Source organism: Musa acuminata, chromosome BXJ2-9, assembly GCF_036884655.1.
Source record: "Musa acuminata AAA Group cultivar baxijiao chromosome BXJ2-9, Cavendish_Baxijiao_AAA, whole genome shotgun sequence".
In the NCBI taxonomy this organism is placed as follows: Eukaryota; Viridiplantae; Streptophyta; class Magnoliopsida; order Zingiberales; family Musaceae; genus Musa; species Musa acuminata.
The window spans coordinates 50,107,579-50,127,733 of NC_088346.1; the positions used below are offsets into that span (position 1 = coordinate 50,107,579).

At 36.7% G+C, this 20,155-nt stretch overlaps 1 protein-coding gene across 6 annotated transcripts; it reads left to right on the forward strand.

Moving 5' to 3' along the window:
* Positions 1 to 598: 598 nt before the first annotated feature.
* On the forward strand, positions 599 to 19,474 carry LOC135585602 (gamma-tubulin complex component 4-like). Of its 6 annotated transcripts, none has more exons than XM_065127342.1 (17): positions 603 to 894; positions 1,577 to 1,868; positions 4,068 to 4,204; positions 5,100 to 5,198; positions 6,377 to 6,497; positions 9,163 to 9,435; positions 9,551 to 9,631; positions 9,714 to 9,797; positions 9,982 to 10,068; positions 10,275 to 10,330; positions 10,448 to 10,645; positions 10,846 to 11,071; positions 12,641 to 12,729; positions 13,744 to 13,897; positions 18,385 to 18,507; positions 18,602 to 18,716; positions 19,087 to 19,474. In XM_065127342.1, the coding sequence occupies exons 1-16, from the start codon at positions 719 to 721 to the stop codon at positions 18,668 to 18,670; spliced, it is 2,265 nt and encodes a 754-aa protein (XP_064983414.1). In that variant the 5' UTR covers positions 603 to 718; the 3' UTR covers positions 18,671 to 18,716; positions 19,087 to 19,474. The 6 variants fall into 6 exon arrangements, with proteins under 6 accessions (XP_064983417.1, XP_064983416.1, XP_064983414.1 ...); XM_009421230.3 differs by having other exon boundaries at positions 19,117 to 19,474; XM_065127343.1 differs by lacking the exon at positions 19,087 to 19,474 and adding an exon at positions 18,862 to 18,955.
* Positions 19,475 to 20,155: the final 681 nt, after the last annotated feature.

Consider the following 20,155-nt stretch of genomic DNA (forward strand, 5'->3'; position numbering starts at 1 on the left):
TAGGATCGCGAGGCCTCCTCCGCCGATAAGGTAGTTTATGCTACGTACGCCCTCGTAATTTGCTACCATCGAATCATCTAAATTGGTTGATCACTAATTTTCTAATGTCCGTCCCAGTCGTCCTAAAGATAGGATGAGGACACGATAATATAGGTTAATTTAATTATCTAAATTTCCCCAAATCTTGAATGTGAATATAAATAAATATACCATAAAGAAACAATTATGTCACCGTATTATCCGACTTCAGAATAAATAAATGTACCCTATCTAAACACATAAAACTTGTAGTAACATTATTCTATTCTGGGGAAAGACTGCTGCGTACGTCTGTCCACCTAAAACATCAAATCCTATAGTTCATCATCATGATTTCTATGGATGCTTCAATAATCCCAAAACCAAGAACTTTTCATGACATAATAAAATACTTTTAATGATTTTACGCACTAATCTTTTCTTTTCTTTTATTCTGGCATAATTTCATTGTCATCCGAACACGCGTCAATTATCGTGGACACTAACACGAACTCGAGACCGTACCGAGCTGAGCTCAACACGTTCAACCCCATCTAACCAAACCGCCCGTGCTGCCGAACCTGACTCAAATCGCAGTAGCAGCAATTCCGACTCGAGAATTGAAATGGCATCGCGCCGCCGCGCCTATAGAACGATAGAACCAGCGAGAAGCAGAGGGGAGTGAGAGCGCGACAGGAAGATGCTTCACGAGCTCCTCCTCGCGCTCCTTGGTTTCACGGGCGACTTCGTGATCGACGAGAGGGAGCAGGCCGAGACCCTAGGTTTGGGCGCCGAAGACAATCCGCTCCACCAGTTCCCGGACGAGCCCACCTTTAGACTCGCCCCCGATCTCTCCTTTCTCCACCCCTCCGAAAGGTATATCTCCGCTTTTCCTCCTATGCGATCATCTTCCACTGGCACCTCGAAGAATGGCTTCTGTCTTCTCGAATCGTGGGATCGGATGGTTTTGCTTGCAAGTTACTTGCGATCCCAATTAGGGTTCCTAGTTATGGACGTTATCACCGAGGATTTTGCAAGTTTCTTAGTCATCAATGCATCATCGATGGCCCATTCTGGGATGGTTATGATTCACGAATTGAGTTGGTACTTGTCGCTGTTGCAGTAGTGGTGTTGCTGGTGAAGTTTACCTTAGTATGGTTAAGTGTTGTCCATGTATCTAATGGGGAAGAGATTTGGACTTGCTCTCAACTGCGTAGTGCTTGGTAGTTGCCGATGATGGAGGGTGAACCGATTCATAGTTTGATTGCCAACGGTGACATAATTAATCTTGATTCCACGATTGCATCAGCACTTAATAGTTGTGATACCAGTTTCAAGAAAATGCCAAAGCTTGTCAACCATTTAATCTGTTTACTAGCTTAAAAGCCAAGAGGATCTCATTTTTTTTCCTAGTGGTATTTCCTCAGTTTTTACCTCTTGGTTCAATGTTTCTTTACATTATACCTTTCATATAATTTCTTTTCAAAAAATTGGTAATGTTTGCATGTAAAAGGTGTGGATTCTTGTTATCTGATTACCTATTTAAACTTGTTTGCAGGAATGTTATCCAGAGACTCATATCATTGGGTTTCTACTATAGGGAACTTGATCATTTTGCAACCATATCTCGGAATTTAAGTTTCATACAGTCAACAAAAGATTTCTCTCTGCCTCACAGTCCTGAACTTCTGAAAGGGAAACCGAGGAAAGGAAGCGTCTATCGAAGGGCCATTGCAAATGGCATTGTGGAGATTTTGTCAGTTTATAGAGCTGCTGTTCTTCAGGTTGAGCAGAATTTGCTGTCTGATCCTTTGCCAATTTTGGCAACTGTAACCCAAGGCCTCAACAAGGTATCTTGTTCCTTTGAGATTGGAAAACTGACTTCTTTCATATGATTTTGAAATTTGTTTTATTCATATTTTATTGAGTTGTTAACAATCACTGTTAGCTCTATTGTTAATAGTCACTCTTAGGGTTCAATTATCCTCCATTTGCATTGTCTAATCTAGGTAACCCGTATGGGATAATTTAATTGATTTATTAACTTTATTGAGTCTAAATCACCGACACAAAAATACTTAAGCTCAAGTTTACAATAATACACTCATCATACCCTTACAAGTTAATGTTGGTCTTTGTCCACTTCCGATATGGGATTAATTTGGGTAGTATAATCTCTCCCACTTAAGGGTTTGACGTTCTCGTCAAGGCCCAACGTAGTCCACATGCGAGGGTTAGCCCAGTCGTGGGATAGTCATTTCCTACGCGAGTCTCTCACCATGACTAGTATTAGGTCGACTCGCATACCAATTATTGCGATTCGACCATAATGGCATAACTGACCTACTATTGACACTTTTGTATCAATAGCTGACCTAATTATTGCAGCCTGACCTGATCTCTGTACTGACACTTTGTGTTGACTATAATTACCAATGCTTATGCAACAACTATAAGCCATTGATACCAATGTGCTACAGCTTGAGGAAAGACATAATTGCCGCACCATGTGTTGTGATGATGTTGAGGCTAGATCACCCCACCCAAAAATCTTAAATATCATTCCTTGCCATGACCAGAATAAAGAACCATTACGCACAGATGCGACATAATTTGAGGCAAGTGAATCTTGGAAGTACCATGTTGAAAAGTATTGCAAGGTATGATGATGTTGACATATGGGTAAGTTATGGCCAGTCTCACTGATCATGTGGGTTATCAGACTGGAGCATCAGATATTATTGTGACGGTCTTATCCGTGGAATGAATATGTTGGTGAAAGCTTGTACATGCCGTCACGACAACCTCATCACGCACCATGAGCCAAGTTTAGTAGTTCAATAGTGTTCCGAGGACCTGACAACAAAATGTAGTGCTGCAAGTTTCCTACAGATATACTACAATACATATACACATGTGGCCGATTCTTCGGTCATTCAGGCCTACAACCCTTATAGAGCAGTCTCTACGGTGACGATAATGGTTCTGGTTGTTGATAATGTAAGCCTTTTGCCTTCTCCGCTACTGAACATACAACCGAAGATCAGAAGCAGTATGGGCTTGACAGAGGGCCTTGGCAATGGTTTAGCAGAGTGGCTATAACAATGAATCAGAATTGCTCCACATATGATGAATATTGATTTTCCCAAATTTAGCAAGGATCACCCATGTTTCTGGTTATTCCAGGTAGTTTGTCTGTAACACACTAGCACCACTTTGTTGCTCTGTGGAGATTCTTTAAATTTGGGTCTCCTTTAACTCAGTCTTCGTGGGAGTGTTTATGTGATGATATTTTACTTAAAGGATCTGATTTCACTTTCAGTTGTCTCCCACAAGGATGAGAAAGAAGATAAAGTAAAATATTTATGCACCATTTTGCTTTCTGAAATATATAATTTCTGCAGGTTAGCTGAATGATTATGATAATTGCATTTGCTTGCTTCATGTTGATATGAATAATGATAAAGAGTTATTAAAGATGACATCAAAGAACACAATTGAGAAATCAGATGAAGTTTTTCGCCATTATTTTTTTCACACTTTCAGCTATAGAACCTTGATACCAGTAATTCTTATTGATGATCCTGAAGAAAATACTGATTAAGTCACTTGTTAAAGTTTCACTGACCCATATTGTCTCTTAAAGAATGGGAAAAAAAATCTGGATTGAAGATATACACATTGTTTACCTGGGCTGAAAGATGTACACTGAAGTTTGACTATTCCTTTTGGTGACCTTTTCTGCTAGGTTGTCTCTGTATCTTTTTGATATTCTAATGATGCAGTTCCTAGTATAGCTTAATAGAACATCAGAAATTGGTTCTACCACTTGTGTTAGTTATCTGGAAATATTACCTTAGGATGGGCATAGTGGCATAGATACTAGTATAATAATTGTCTGTTGTTTTTATCATTGTGAAGAACAATATTCTTTTACAGTCGTCATGTAAGTCATGTTATTATTTGTTTAATAATATGATATTGTTGGTTTCTACATATCAATTACTTAATTTATTTCTGCACATCATAATTAACCAAAAACATTTTAGTTCGAGGTCCTCTTACCTCCTCTATATGAGCTTATTGTGGAAATTGAACGTGAAGATATTCGAGGAGGACAACTTCTTAATCTTTTGCACAAACGTTGCCATTGTGGTGTTCCTGAATTGCAAGCATGCATTCAAAGGTATGCAGTTGGTTTTCTATAAAAAAAGTTTTAATAGCTCATATGTTTCTAGCATTTGTTTCATGTTCTTTCTTGTAAAATTATATCCAGATATTTATCTCTGAATCTTCCATTCTCAAGTGATCAATAGTTGTTGCTCATTTTCATGCACACACAACACACAAGTCGGAGAAAAAAAAGGATGAGAAAGCCTGGTATGTTCTGATTCATGATTTTTGATGATCTGTGGGATTATCTTACAATTTTGACCTTGCTGCAACAGGTTTAGGCCTGACACAGATGACTCATTGTGATGCCTCAAACGAGTGGTGAACTATGCATTAGAGTTTCCATTTTGCTATTTAGGCTGTTAAGCTGATTAGATCATCTTGTATTTTCCATTCTCCAACTGAATTGTGTTGGTTAAAACCTCTAAATTGTCAAGTGCAAGAATTTGTAGATACATTGGTCTAAAGATAATAAACGAATACTTGTGAGGAGAAGGTGCAAGATTAAGCTGTTTTTTTCCTTCTTTTTTTATGAGGTTCAGGGAAGAAGAATATTCTCTTCTTCTTCTTCTAATTTTTTAAAGAAGAAACATTGGAGTGTGGACCGTATTCTTGGATGACCTTAATATCATGGGGTTAGATGGACATGACCAAAAGAAGAAAAAGGATACATCCATCCTGTAATAGGCTCATGATATAGGAGGTGAACACACACCATTGAAATAATATATTACTCATTTAGGAGAAAATTGTATCTAATTTTAGTTTACTTTTCATATATGCACATGTTCATCCTTTTCATCATTGATTGGCAAATGTCTGGATATTTTTCTTACTGTTTCATTTACACTTAGAACTTGAACTTATTTATTAAATTAATTTCTCGATTTCTATCTGCAAAAGCATAGGCTCCTTTGGCATGGTCACCAGGTTATGTACAACCAACTCACATACTGGATGGTATATGGTATCCTTCAAGATCAGCATGGAGAGTTTTTCATCCAGAGGTATTTAAGTTTAAAAATCTGTGACTCTTTGACCTGACAAAAATTAATGTCAAAATTTTCTTTCTATTCACATATATCATATGTTATGTCTGGCAGAAAAACTACAGCACTTTTCTTTCCTTATTTTAATGTCTGTGAGACATCTAATCAGGCTACTCGACCTGTATTTTCCACTGTCTGATCCTCTACTCAGTCCTTAGCCCTAAATAATATCTTGAACATGCCTTAGTCCTGGTTGGTTGGGATTGAGCTGGCCTTTTTAGCTCATCATGTATCCAAGCTTATTTAAATAGTATTCAAATATGTTTGAGCTTGGTCCGAACCCACCCATGTTCAGCTTGTTAATAATACTTAGCACTACATATGGATTTGATTATGCTATAATGCTTTTCAAGCATTTATAGATTCATAACTTGCTCTGCACATGCATGGATGAAAATCTTTCAGAATTTCTGGCGGTTGAACAGGTTAAAGATTATTACTATTAGCATGTAGGAGATATATTTAAAAAAAATTTGAGTTGGCAACTGAATCTTGAGAATGTGGAACCATGAGAAAAAAGAACATGGCACACTAGTAACAAGAACCAGGAAGTGTGTGGTAAACTATTGATATCATTCTGCTCTGCATTTCATTCTCAGCAGATATTTCTGGTTGCATATGTGCAAAAGTCATCTCACCTTCAGCCAATGAACTCCTAATGTACCCGATGATGGTGACAATTTCATTTTCACTGAATCTTAGACCAAGGGCAGTGACCTAAGTGGTGTAGTGGTGTACATATATATCTAATTGTTTTGGTTAGTTTTTGTGATGGTTTCCATTCTTTTTCCTGTCCTTCTCATGAATTAACTATATCTCCAGAAATGATTATTTTGGCCATTCAACATGTTGAAACTCTTAAGCTGTAACTTAATTATGAATGAGATTGCATAGCAAAGAAGAACTTATGTGATCTTCATCGACTATAAATATATAAAATGAGATTTTAGGTTCACAGTGGTTACATTAGCATTTAAACATTTTGAACTTTTTCATATTGAATATCCCAAGCTGTAACTTTTATGCAAACAAGAACAAATAGCAATAAAGAATCTATGTCATCTGCACTAAAATATGAGATTTTAGGTTTAGAAATGGTTGTGTTAGCATTCATTATTCTTTCCGTCATTTTGCAGACAAGATCGGAAGACTGAGGGCCATGAGTTATCTCATCTTGATGACATCACAAATTTGATGCAGAAATCAACTGATGATGGAGCTTTAACTGATTGGCATTTGGGGTTTCATATATCTTTGGTATACGTTGTTGATCTACTTGGTCAAAATTAGTTTTATTTCGTTGATTTCATTCTGTACATAGTGTGGGCATATGTCTTAAACAGTGATTTCAATAGGCGCTTGGGCGCTCGCCTAGGCACTCGGGCGAGGCGAGGTGAGGCCCGAGCGCCTCGCTTCATGTCCAAGCGTCTTGCTTCAACGAGGCGCTGCTTAGGCGCTCGCCCGAGCCCAGGCGCCTGGCGCTTCGGGCGAGCGCCCGGGTTAAACCAGGTGACCGAACCGGTGTTTTACGTCTAGTTCGGTCTCTGGTGCTTTAGTTGGTTCAATCGAACCAACTAAATCACCGATAGACTCCCTCTTGCGATTTCCTCGACTTCCCCAACCCTAACACTCTCGATTTTGCCGCCGAGATTTCTTCTCCGCTGTCGCTGCTCTCTGCTACCGCTACCATTGTCGCTGCTCGTCGCTACTGTCGCTACTCAACGCTGCCACAATCGCTGCTCGCCGACTTCTCACCGCTGCCACAATCGTCGCTCGTCGCTGCCGCTCGCAGCTCCCACTCCCGCTGTCGCTTGCCGCTCCCGCTGCAGCCGCTGCTTGCTGCTCTCGCTCCCGTTACCGCTGCCGCCTGCTACTACTGTTGTTGCCTCAACAACCTCGGTCTTCTCACACTCTTCTCACTATACTGTTAACAGTATATTAACAATATAATAATAGTATTTTTATTTATTAGATTAATAATATTTTATTTTGATTTTAATACTATTAATTTTTATTTATTTAAAATTATTGTTAGGTTTTAGAATAAATGGCAAGTGTACAGAGCAACTCAATAGATTTGATGTAAAATTTTATTGTTTTGATTTTTGAGACTTTTTATTAATATGACATTGTGATTTTGTATCCGATTTTCTTAATTTAATAACATATTTTTTATTTAAATAATTATATTAATTATATTATATATTTTTATATTTTAGCGCCTCGCTTTGCTCGGGCGAGTGCCTGGGCGAGCGCCTAGTGCTTTTTAAATCACTGGTCCTCATGGAAAACAGAAAAGGACCAAAAAAATGAAAATGAAACCAAAGGTGGAGGCAGGACCTATGAGAGGTGGAATGGAAACTTATCTCATGGGGTTGAAGTTATGTTGTGGAGAGGCCAAGAGGCTGAGAAGAAATGGAGGAGAGCCAACAAGACATGACAGAACACATGAAATTTTGTAGAGAGGTGTATTTGTAAACCACCCTAAACCAAATGTTTATATAATAATAGGACTTCATTGGTTCCAACCAGATTCCATGATGTTCACTCAATGGTGGTTTCCAACCAATTGGGTGGTACATCAGGTTCATTGCAGAATGACCATCCATGTTATCACTGATATATTTGAACCAGTAGTGTTTGTATCAAGCATTTTTAGGTTGGTATATGGATGACAAAGGTTCCAGTTGTCGAAACAACTTCTCTACTTTTAAGGATAAGTCTGTGCATATTGTCGTTCCAAGGCCTCAAATTGGTATCCTTTGACACCAACATGGATTTTTATTACAGGGTATTATAATGGTTCTTTTGTGAAAAAAATTTAAAATGAATTGAAGTATGATATAATTTGATTTATTTGGTGCTTGTACTTGGATGATTCATTTATGTGCAATTTCTTTACAGCATGTGATTATACCTATGTCATGTAGTTCACATCGTGAAATGTAAAATTGTGATGTGTTGATCAAGAATACTCTATCCTACATGTTGGAGTGGAAAGCATGAAATATTCAATGTCAATTTACTAGCTGAAATCTTTATACAAGTGTTGAATGGCAATGTGATAGTTCTTTATTACAAACATAAAACAAACAATTAATTTAATGATGCTTAATTTGCAAGGCCCGGTTGATCTCTATATATAGAAAAGAAATAAGCCTTAGCAAACAAGAACAAAATGAAGGAAACTAATGATTTAATTGCATATAAAGAAGTATTTATTAGAACATCTTTTTAAAGGTGATCTAAAAGTTACATAATGAAACAAGCCAAGGCAACAGCAGCCCAAAATGAAGCAGCATGAGAATGACTTCTTAACTTGTTGAGAATGCTTACGCCAAAGTTACACTTATGGCAATCCAAGTTTTTGCATACTTCTGATGTGAGACTAAGCCAGGATGTCAGTTCCATCCTGTTTCAGCCATAACCCTCTTCGGTGTCAATGGCATGCTTTCTGATGAGTTTAAACTGGTATGCTTTTGTTTTTCTCTTTGTGCTTAATTACTTGAAGAATCATGCTGAATCCTTCTACAGCTACCTTTATGCCAAACCAAGAGAAACCATAATGCCACAATGTCAAATTGCATTTTCTTTTTTCACCTTCACTTAGTCATATTATGTGAACATTTTTTAATATCATAATCCTGTTATTTTCAATGTTAAGTATGATAAACTTGTTGCTCTTCAGGTCATCTAATTATACGACTCTTGTTTGCTTTCATTGGGATTCACATGCTTATCCTATTAAGCTTAGATTCCAATAGACATGAGAATTTGAGTTGTGATAATTACTAGTGCATGTTTTGTTGTTGTCTTTTAAGTTACTGCCTCGACTCTTTAACACTGTTATTCAGGTAAGAAGCTCATTTATTATTATTACCAATCCACTAATCACCTTTGCGTTTTGGCAATATTAATGCAGGAAATGCTACCAGAGTATATAAATATGCGTGTTGCTGAATCAATTCTTTTTGCTGGTAAAGCAGTTAAGGTTCTTCGAAATCCTACTTCTAGTTTTAGACTACAGGAATCCTCTGTGCGCCAATCAGTGTTAAAAGGATCTTGTAGAGTTCAAGGTTTTCTAGGAACTTTTGTTCTCGAAAGAGAAATACCTCAGAGTACCAATTTGATTGCTGAAGACTTACTTCCACAATCCGAGGCTGATAAAATTGATGCAATGCTTAAAGAATTAAAGGTTTCACATTTTTTTGCATTTTCACTCTTGCTAGTTTAAAAAAACATCAATGCTTAAATGGATGCACCTTAGCCATCTTGTAGCACTATTAAACTTTTTTTCCCATTATATGTAGCAATCATCTGAATTTCAGAAAAGGTTGTTCGAATCTGCTATTAGCTCAATTCGCACTATTGCAGCTAATCATCTTTGGCAGGTAACTTTTGGCCCCAATATGACTATTTTGCATATTTTGGGTTCTTTGTCATGTAGTAATTTTATATTCTTGCTTGTAAAAGCTTGTGGTTGTACGAGCCGATCTAAATGGCCACCTGAAAGCCCTAAAGGATTATTTTTTGTTAGCGAAAGGTGATTTCTTCCAGGTAAGGAACTATAACTTGGGACACATTGGGACCTGTTCCATTCTGTATATGCAGAACAGTTGCATTTTACTGTCTCTTTACTATTCTTAACCTTTTGCTTTTCTGTTTATCTATTACTAAAAAGATATTTGTCCAGCGTATATGCTTCTTATCTGACATAATTTCAATCTATGGGAGCCATTAGTGTTTTCTTGAGGAGAGCCGTCAATTGATGCGTCTACCTCCTCGTCAGTCAACTGCTGAAGCAGATTTGATGGTCCCATTTCAGTTGGTAAGATTTAAGTACTGTTAATACAAAGAAAATTTTATATAGCTTTTTTTGTGTATTATTCCGCTTCTTCTCTAAAGCTTTTTAACATAGAACAGTATCATGTAACTAACTACTCGGTAGTTAACTGATCTGAACATGCTATATAGGATTCTGTTGTGCTAACTTCTATATCAAAAGAGTAACAGATCTAGTGTTGTCTGATGCAGGCTGCATTAAAGACTGTAAGTGACGAAGATAAGTACTTTCCAAGAGTATCATTAAGGTTATGCCCTTACATGCTTTACAGTGGTTAATTGAATGACAACCGCATTTTTTTGTCACCTATAGATTTTTTTTTTATTTTTAAATTTGAGAGTTAAGTGAGTTCTTGCTTATTCAGAATGCCTTCATTTGGAATTAACATGACTGCCACTCAAGTGGATTTTCCAAAGCTGAAGAGCAATGCTGATGGAAACTTGGTACCTTTGCAAGGGAGGACTTTAGCTGAGTCATCACTAGATGGTTGGGATGGCGTTGCTCTTGAATATTCTGTTGATTGGCCATTGCAGCTATTTTTCACTCAAGAGGTGATATCTAAGTAAGTTTGTAGTTTGCAATTTTGCATTACTTTGGAAGAGAATAACTGTGGTTATAGTGACTATAAAATTCAGAGTGGCATCAATTAAAGTTTTCTTAACATCAAGTTTGTAGTAACTCATGTTCATATTGGGTGATATATGAAGCATGTGCAAATATATGATGTTCGTCTTATATATGATAGCAGCACATCTGGTTCAGGTATCGCAAGGTTTTCCAGTATTTGATCAGACTCAAGAGAACACAGATGGAATTAGAGAAATCATGGGCTGCAGTAATGCATCAAGATCACATTGACTTTGCTAATAATCGAAGGGACTGCAAGAATAACTCAATACCTCAACATCGTCGTCGACGCTCCTTGCCCATGTGGCGAGTTAGGGAGCATATGACTTTCTTGATTAGAAATCTGCAGTTCTATATCCAGGTATTTGTGATAAATCTGCTTTTCCCATCATGTTAGTGTTGCAAATGCCTTTTTTATTTGAAGTTGAAATCTTGCTACTTACAAAATTTTAAACTGCAACTTAATGAATATTGAAGTGTATCTACAGATGGCTTGTCATTAGTTGCTTTGATGTTAAGTTGAACTACTTTTTGAGTCCTTTCTGTTAAAAGGTAATTCTATCTCTTCACAACTTCTATCTCTTCATAACAAAGTAGTGGCAATTTACAGCATCGTGTGCGTTGTAAGCTTTGCTTAAACTATGTCAAACATTTTTTCTATGGGGATTCATGTTGCTTCCTGACCTATTTCCATGAGATTTCTGAATATCTTTTTGGTTAATCTTGAAAGGTATTAACTATGATGAAAATTGTCTATGAACAAGCACCTCTCAGTAGTATACCCCATGTCCATATTTCAGGCAATGAACCACTCTTTTCTATATTGCTTAACTACCATGTCTGGCCTTGTCACTTTTCCTGTTCAAATCTCTCTCTCTCTCTCTCTCTCTCTCTCTCTCTATTGTATTTCCTTGCATCAAAGGAGTGAAATACATATCCTCATTACTCCTAACACACCTATGCTTTACCTAGCAATTTTGCCACTAACCTTCTGCTATTGGTTGTGTTTCCTCTGTCTGTTGGCTATGTCTCCTTGCCTTGTCTCTCCCTTTCCTCTTCCTCCCTATCTCTTCTGTTCTGTGCATGGCCAGTACCTTTCATCACCGCCACCCTCTCTTTCTCCTCTTCTTTCTCTGCGATCAACATTGACTTTTGCTGCCCTCTTTGCTCCCTTCTCTCTCCTTTGTAATCTACCAAAAGTTGTTTTCCTTTAAATACTTATCCTATTGAGTATTGAGTATAGATGATGGTCATGCTCTTATCGCTTTGACAAACAAATTATATGTTTTTGTTACATTTGTCATAAGATTTGATCACAAAATTGATGTGAAGATAAATTCTAACTGTTGCAACTATAACCCTATTGTTTCTTTTCTAATTACCAATAGAATAGAATGGGACTTGAGTATTGATGACAGCAGGAACGTGGTCTGTCCATTTTAGTTGTTGGATTTTGTGCAATCAAAGATGTCTTTGATAAGTTTGACCAGGTTGAGACTAGCCTGGCAGGGAATTGCATTGCAAACAAACAGGTCAGTAAAAGGTTGTGGTATTGCCAATGGCCAAGCAATCCTCAAGTGATTTTGGTTGATCGCCATTTTAAACAAGTGTTCAAGTGTAACCAATTTCTGCTATGTTGAAATATTAGATTCCTTTGACTCTTCCCTGTTCTGCTATTTTGTTCCTTGTTCATGATTCAGATAAATTGCTACACTATGGTCTTTTGTTTCTACCCCAAATTGAGTTTTTGGGTGAAGGGTTATGTTGACCTGATCTGAATATAGCCCAAATTAAACTTGATCAATAGATACCAACAAGATTTTCTTTTTTAAATAAGTTCTCTATGTACTTTATGAAATCATGAGAATGATGAACAATTACTTGTTCTCGGTTATAATTAGCTTTCATAGACGATTATAGTTTATTGCAGGTAGATGTGATAGAGTCTCAGTGGAATGTTCTACAAGCTCATCTGCAAGATTCTCGTGATTTTACTGAGCTAGTGGGTTTTCATCAAGAGTACGTACCAAGTTGTTCCTTCTACTTGAGAACTTTTCTGTAGTTTTTGTTGTCAATTGTCTTACTAGTAAAATGAAGCTGCTGTTTTAGTTTATATGAAATTATGAGATAACTAACAAAAACAAATTATTGAAGAACCCTGTTATTCTTCCAATCGTGTTTAAACATGAGACCAAGAAGCTGCTCTGGCACCTCAAGGTCAATTATTAACATGGTTCTAGGAAATTCAGATCCTCTTTTGACTTTTATTTGTACTAAATGGTTTTGTTGCTAACAATGTAAATCTCATGGAAGTTTTTAATCTCACAATTGTCACTGGTTGTAAGATTTTTTCTGTGCATGAATAAATTTTCCTTCAACTTTGACATTTAAATAGTACTGATTGGTATGGATGTAAAATGCTAAACCAGTATGCAGACTAACCGGTTTCTTTCTTGGTGATAGCTGGCCATTAATAAATATGATATTTAATTTTTAACTATATGCAATTACTGGTGTTCCAAAATTTCAATCATATGTTTGTAATACATGAGTTATGCCTTCCATTTAGTTCTTCAACAGGATTTTTATGTATTTCTTTTAGATATGGGTTGCAATAGATCTTAACCATATTGCAAAATTATTGAGCCAAAATTACAAAAATGATTTAAGATTGTTGTTATTTTAATAGTCCAGTAATGGTCTAGTTGGAAACAATCAATTTGTCCTGTATTGGTCTGGCCAATGACTGGTATCAGTCATCCTTGGTGAGTAATATCTTTTGCTTTTTCAAACAACTGTTCGGTCATAAATGTGTCTGATGTTCATTGTTTTGTTTTTTCTGTAAATTTCACTTTAAGCATGGGTATCTTGCACCATTTGTCATTGTTGATGCTTGTATAGTTGTGACCTTCAAGTGTGTGACGTCATTGTTTAAAAACAATTGGTAGATAACATGCCAATGTTTAGGTTCTTGTTAACATGCACATTTTTGTTGCTTTTGACAACTGGTTATATATAATCAATGATCTACAGATATTTGGCTGCTTTGATTTCACAATCATTTCTAGACATTGGATCAGTCTCTAGAATTCTGGACAGCATCATGAAACTTTGCCTGCAGTTTTGCTGGATTATTGAACAGTACGAGAGCAATCCAAATATATCCGAATTGGAGCATATAACTGAGGTAATCAAAATATTTCTTATTCAGACACTTCATATTGTGGGAACCATTTGTTTCTGCAGTACTTTTCTTTGGCTGCAAAATGTTTTCTTGTACTTTGCTGTGAAATGAAGGCCATCGGTTCTTCAATTTTGGGGTCTATAGTAGCGTACGAGAAAATGCAACTATGGACACCATGTGAAAAGGATGTGACTAAAGATATTATCAAATAATGGGCGTGATATTTGTAATAGCATCTGATTTTTCATTGGTCTCACGAATGGTAGTCTTACACAATAAATACTAAGATGGAAAAATTAAATCGGATTGGAAAGCACTCATACGATATATGATGCTGATTCCTTGGTATTGGCTATGTTCTTCTGAAACCTGTTTTTACCTCAACTATGGCCATTAATTTCCCTTGATTAGATTTTGAAGTCTGAGTTTGTTTTTATGTAGTAGCTTTCTCTTTAAAACCTATTTGGTGTAGACAAGCACTCAAAATATGAATGTACACTGATAAAACCCTAAGGTTTTACCTAAGAAAAGAGATAGAGATTTGATCGCTTCGAGGGGATCAACCTCCAAGTTAGCTAAAGGTTTTGAGTTGTATTTGATTGCTTTAGAAGAATAGCTAAAGGTATTACATATTTATAGGGTTATTTAATCCCTAGTCAACTAAGACTAGGAGTCCTAAAAGATAAAAATAGCAATTCCTAATTTGCTATATCAAAGGAATTCTAACAAACTCCAACCATAACTAGAAAAAATTAAATAGGAAAAATAAAGATTAATATCAAATCCCTAAGATTAAGGATTCGTAAAATTAAGGAATTCTAACATTTCCCGCCTCTTCAAAATAACATTGTCCTTAAGGTTGAGCAACAATAAATTTTGGAAACTTCTCCAAGTTTTGTAAGACTTCCATGTGGTATCTTCAATTGGTAAGTTGGCCCACTGAACAAGCACCTCAGTGATAGGATATCTATGACGCATCATGGCATGTTGATCAAGTATGGCTTGAGGTAGGATTTGAACCTCACCAGTAGAAAAAATATCTGGCAAATGGTGTTGCACCACATCATCCGCAGCTAACTTCTTTTTAAGAGAAGAAACATGAAAAACTGGATGTATCTTAGAGTTTGTTGGCAAGTCCAAGCGATAAGCAACTGAGCCAATGCGTTTGAACACCTTATAGGGCCCAAAGAATCGAGGATAGCTTCATAGAAGTCCGAACCTTTATAGAAGTTTGCTTATAAGGCTGAAGTCGAAAAAAACCCAATCGTCCATTGCAAATTCTCACTCATTACAGTGCTTATCAGCTTGTTGCTTCATTCTAGCTTGTGAGACTACGAGATTATCTCTTAGAAGTTGAATAATCTTATCCCTATCTTGGGGCATTGTGAGCTCAGGGCCTGCCATGTCCATACTATCATTGTTGATCCATATGAATGGTGCAACTTTCCTTGGGATCTAATCATCCTTTTCTGCTAACATCTCTGGGATGCATATGCTTTCATAGTTAGGAACCATCAAACTATCCCGAATTGCAGCCTTAACTCGATTGCCAAAAAGCAAAGCAATATGGCTGCTAGTTATTTTTCGATCCCCAACTGATGAGGCCAAATTCTAATCTAATTCTGGCATTGTTATAAAGCCAAACCACAATTGATCAGAAGGTGGCGGCTTAATATGTAAGCGCAATGTCCCACGAAGCAAAGCAACTCGTATTGCCAAAGAAAGTGGTACCTGTGAAGCTTGATCAAGTAGAGAATGTAGGATAACCTTCCATCTAGACGTGTAACCTGAAGTCCAACTGGTGCTCTTTGAGTTTCTTAGGTCGTCTACTTTATCTCACTTCATTTCTATTATCCATTCCAACAGTTGAATTGCTTGAGGATTTCAATTGGTTTCTATAATGCTCAATTCCAAGCACAACCTCATAGTCCTCCAATAGTAGTATACGAGCAATTCTGTTTTTGTTTTACCATTCATTACATCTCATTTATTGCCTGAAGGATCACTCCATGAGCAATTCTTGGCCTTGCATAACAAGCTTTACTTTGGAGCACTTACTATCACAAGTTAAAATTCGTCCATCAATAACCTTTATCTCGAATTTATCACAACGTTCAATGCGATAGGTCAATCACGCAACAACCTTGCTATCCATAAAATTGTTGGTGCTACTAGAATCAATCAAACAGTACAGAGCTGACATTTCAAAAGCCCTTCAACTTTTATAGTTTGAGGATTAGAATAGTCGGCTAATGCATGAACAGTATGTGTGATAGGTTCAATAATCTCATCATTATCAGTACCTTCATGATCAGAGTCTATAGCTTCAATCTCTGTTTCTTCCTCAATTGGTTCAATCATCAAAAGTTTTCCTTGCTTGCATCGATGCTCGTTACTCCACTTTTTATCATAATACCGACACAAACCCTAAGCTGATTGTTCTTTGAGTTCCTCTCGGTTAGTCATCTAGTATCAGGATTTCGATTACGAATGGTTGGAGTAGTTGACTTGCTAGTCATCTGTTTATTAACACTCCTGGTTCGATGATTTTTCATATTAATTTTTTCTTCGTGCAATCGTACAAAAGAAATTACAACTGTTATAGTGCAAGGTTGGCGAGCTTTAACTTCACAACAAATGTCTGAATTAAAACCTTCAATGAATGTTCCCACCAATTGTCTTTTAGACCAATCTTTAGCCCGATTTGATAGTCGTTCAAATCGACTTTGATACTTTAAGTCTGACGAATCTTAGCAAGCTGCCCATCAACATTCTCATATTCTGATGGTCTAAAACGAATAAGAAGTCCTTTCTTGAACTGCTTCCATGAAGGAATTCCATGATATGTTTCATACAAATCATATCATTGAAAAGCATCTCCATCTACTTGGATTGAAGCTATTTCCACTTTAGAATCTTATGGAGTTCTATAAAAGCGAAAAAAATTTCTCTTCTCTAGAAATCCAACTGGTGGGATCTCCATCTTCCCATCTAGGAAATTCTACTTTCATGTGGGAGGGTAGCCATTATCATGCTCTTGGTAACCTCTTCTTGTGAATTCGGATCGGTCAGGTTATTTTCTTATAAAAGTCGAACTTCTATCTTGTTGAATTTTGCTAAAACTCTCAAGCAAACTCTTTTTGAAATCATTGAAAGTTTCTTGCAGCCTGCTCTAATTTTTTGCTTCAAATGCTTCAAATTAGGTTTTCATAGAATTGTTCGTAGTCATTGCATATGATTATAGATCTATAATTCTTAAGTTTTGTTTTTAATTTCGGGTCAAGGGCATGAGCACTACTTACTTGGCGTTGAAGGTAAATTCATTATTGGCGATGTGGGCGTCGAGGCCTGTGGCAACGTCGGAGAGGAGATTGAGGGAATGCCGAAGAAGCACCGCAAGAACTTTAGGAACACCGAGGAAATGCCGAGGACACACCATAAGAACTTTAGGAACGCCGAGGAAACATCGAGAACACACCGTTAAGAAAGTGTCGAGGACACACCGTAAGAACTTTAGGAACGCCAAGGACACGTTGCTCTGATACCATACGATAAATCCCTAAGTTTTTATCTAAGAAAAGATATAGGGATTTGATCGCTTCGAGGGGATCAGCCTCCTTTTGATCACTTCGAAAGGATCAACCTCCAAGTTAGCCAAAGGCTTTGAGTTGTATTTGATTACTTGAGAATAGCCAAAGACATTACATATTTATAGGGTTATTTAATCCCTAGTCAACTAGGACTAAGAATTCTAAAAAAATAAAAATAACAATTCCTAATTTGTTATATCAAAGGAATCCTAACAAACTCTTACCATAACTAGGAAAAACTAGATAAGAAAAATAAAGATTAATATCAAATCCCTAAAATTAAGGACTTCTAAAATTAAGGAATCCTAACATACACCTAGTCAGGTTCGAAACTAAAGATATTCTGTTCAGATTATTGGCCCAGATATGTGGAATAGAGAACAAAAGAAGCCAAGTGAGACATGCCATCTAGGGTTATTAAAGAAGGGGATTTATTGCTGTTGTTCACAGAAGAAGTGTCATTTCTTCTCTTTGTTTTCTTCCGCTTTTGTGCTTGGGGATGCCTGAACAATTGCATATGGGTGAAGGGATCAAGGATTGTGTGTCTCCCTAGAATACCAAGGAGACTGAGTACCTAATTAAGAAGCCAAAAAAGAGCAAAAAGATTAATGCAGTCTTAATATCATTTTAGCTTGTAAGTTATTTATTGTAGATTTAAGTATCATAGAATAAGACAGAGGAACATAATTGTTCTCCGGAAATAAAGAAAGGTATACAATGTAGTTTGTGAATAAACTTTTAATGTCTTTTTCTCTATTACTGTGGCTGGCAGGAGTTCAATAAGAAATAAAGAAAGGTATACAATGAAATTTTTACATGTTTAGTCTAATCAGATCTTAGATTTTGAAGTAGACTAGCCTTCCTATTTTCATGCTCATTCTCTATTACTGTGGCTGGCAGGAGTTCAATAAGAAATCCAATTCTCTTTATACAATATTACGTAGCAGTCGTCTTGCCGGAAGTCAACGAGCACCTTTTCTACGACAATTTCTCATGCGCCTAAATTTCAATTCCTTCTTTGAGGTATCGCTGTTGAGTTGTATATTGACTGATAGTGGACAACCCCAATATAACTATACATCCAAAGGTACTAATTTGGTTCTCCTTCCAATTACAGCAAACTGCCAGAGGTGTGCTGAATGTTGTCAAGGCACGGCCAGCCATCCCTTTTGTGCAGCAAGAGTAAGAGCGAAGCCCGATTAAAAAGGCAAATAATGGCAAGTGTATTAGTGGTGAGTACAGTATGTTTGTATTAGTATTATTCATGTGTTATATAACCAGGTTGATGGGAGTTTTTTTACTGTTTGAGAGCATAGTTGGGAATCTGGAATGCAACTTATATTAGAGGAGGTTCTCAAGTAATTTTTATGTTAACAGGAACTAGCTAAAATTCCCAGATACTAAGAATGGTGAAAATGATATGTTTTTTTAGTCATGAAGACCAAAAGATACTTATTAAGGAGGTTAATGATGGATGGAGAACTTATTTCCATAATTTACTTGATGAACATATTTTATAAGTAACTTAGTTTCAAATATAAGCTTATAAAATGTTTATGGTGCTTGCATGGTATGGTTTTCTCTCCTTTTTTCACTCCCAAGCTGGAACAAGCCATGGAACTTTATTTTCAGAGGTGGAAGAGAGAAAAGGAAGAGATGGGAAGGATAGAATGGAAACAACAGTCTGGTGGTAAATACTATGTATCCTCCCAAGGAAGAGAGAGAAGAAGCCATGGTAAATATCATTTTGTAAGTATCCCATTCTCTCCAAATCGCATGCTGTCCTCCGAACCGTACCATACGCGTTTATGTTTTCCGTAGACTATCTATCGATATTTGGTGAGAATAAGAGCCAAAAGTCCATCCATCATAGCCATCGCCATCGGAGGTTCCGTTCTCCATAAACAAAAGATGTCAAACCCTGTATGTATTTGTTAGGGGTTTTGGTGTTAAAACAGTACATTCGATGGACATACTAAACCTTTTTCTAGATTTTCGGAATGAGTCTGAATCAAAGCTAGTGAGAGTAAACATATATGAAATCGATTAAATTAGAGGAGGTTTACATATAATACACATCACTCAACTATTTCAATTGCATGAATTTTCTTTATATATATATATATATATATATATATATATATATATATATAATTCCTGTATCCTCAATTGTATCAGAAGTTTATATGAATGTTACTGTTTTATCATCATTTTTTTAATTTATTTTAGGATCTTTAATTGTTGGGCCTATCTATCTAACTTTTTTTTTAAATAAAATAAAATAAAATATATTTTTATTATATTAAATGGCTTATATGATGTTGACACATGATCTTCTTGAATCTGAGATTCATGATAATATATTGATCAATTCGGATATTTCAATAGAGACAATCTATCTACGTAACTTAACTAGCTTAGATGAACCAGATGAGGAGCCTCTACCCCCCACAAGAGCTCTAAGGTAAGGTAAACCAGCAGGAGAGATGAGAGGTGTACTGCCTCACTCCTCGTGGTTCGTGTAGCACTCACTACACGAGTTGTTATCTCCGGTGAGGAGGAAGAGGCGGTCGAAGAAGACTCCCTTCGGCAATTGAGCCCCAAACTAAACTGTGGGCATAAAGTTATGATCGGAAGGTGGGTCACCATGCCCTTTGCATTGTCGTCTCTA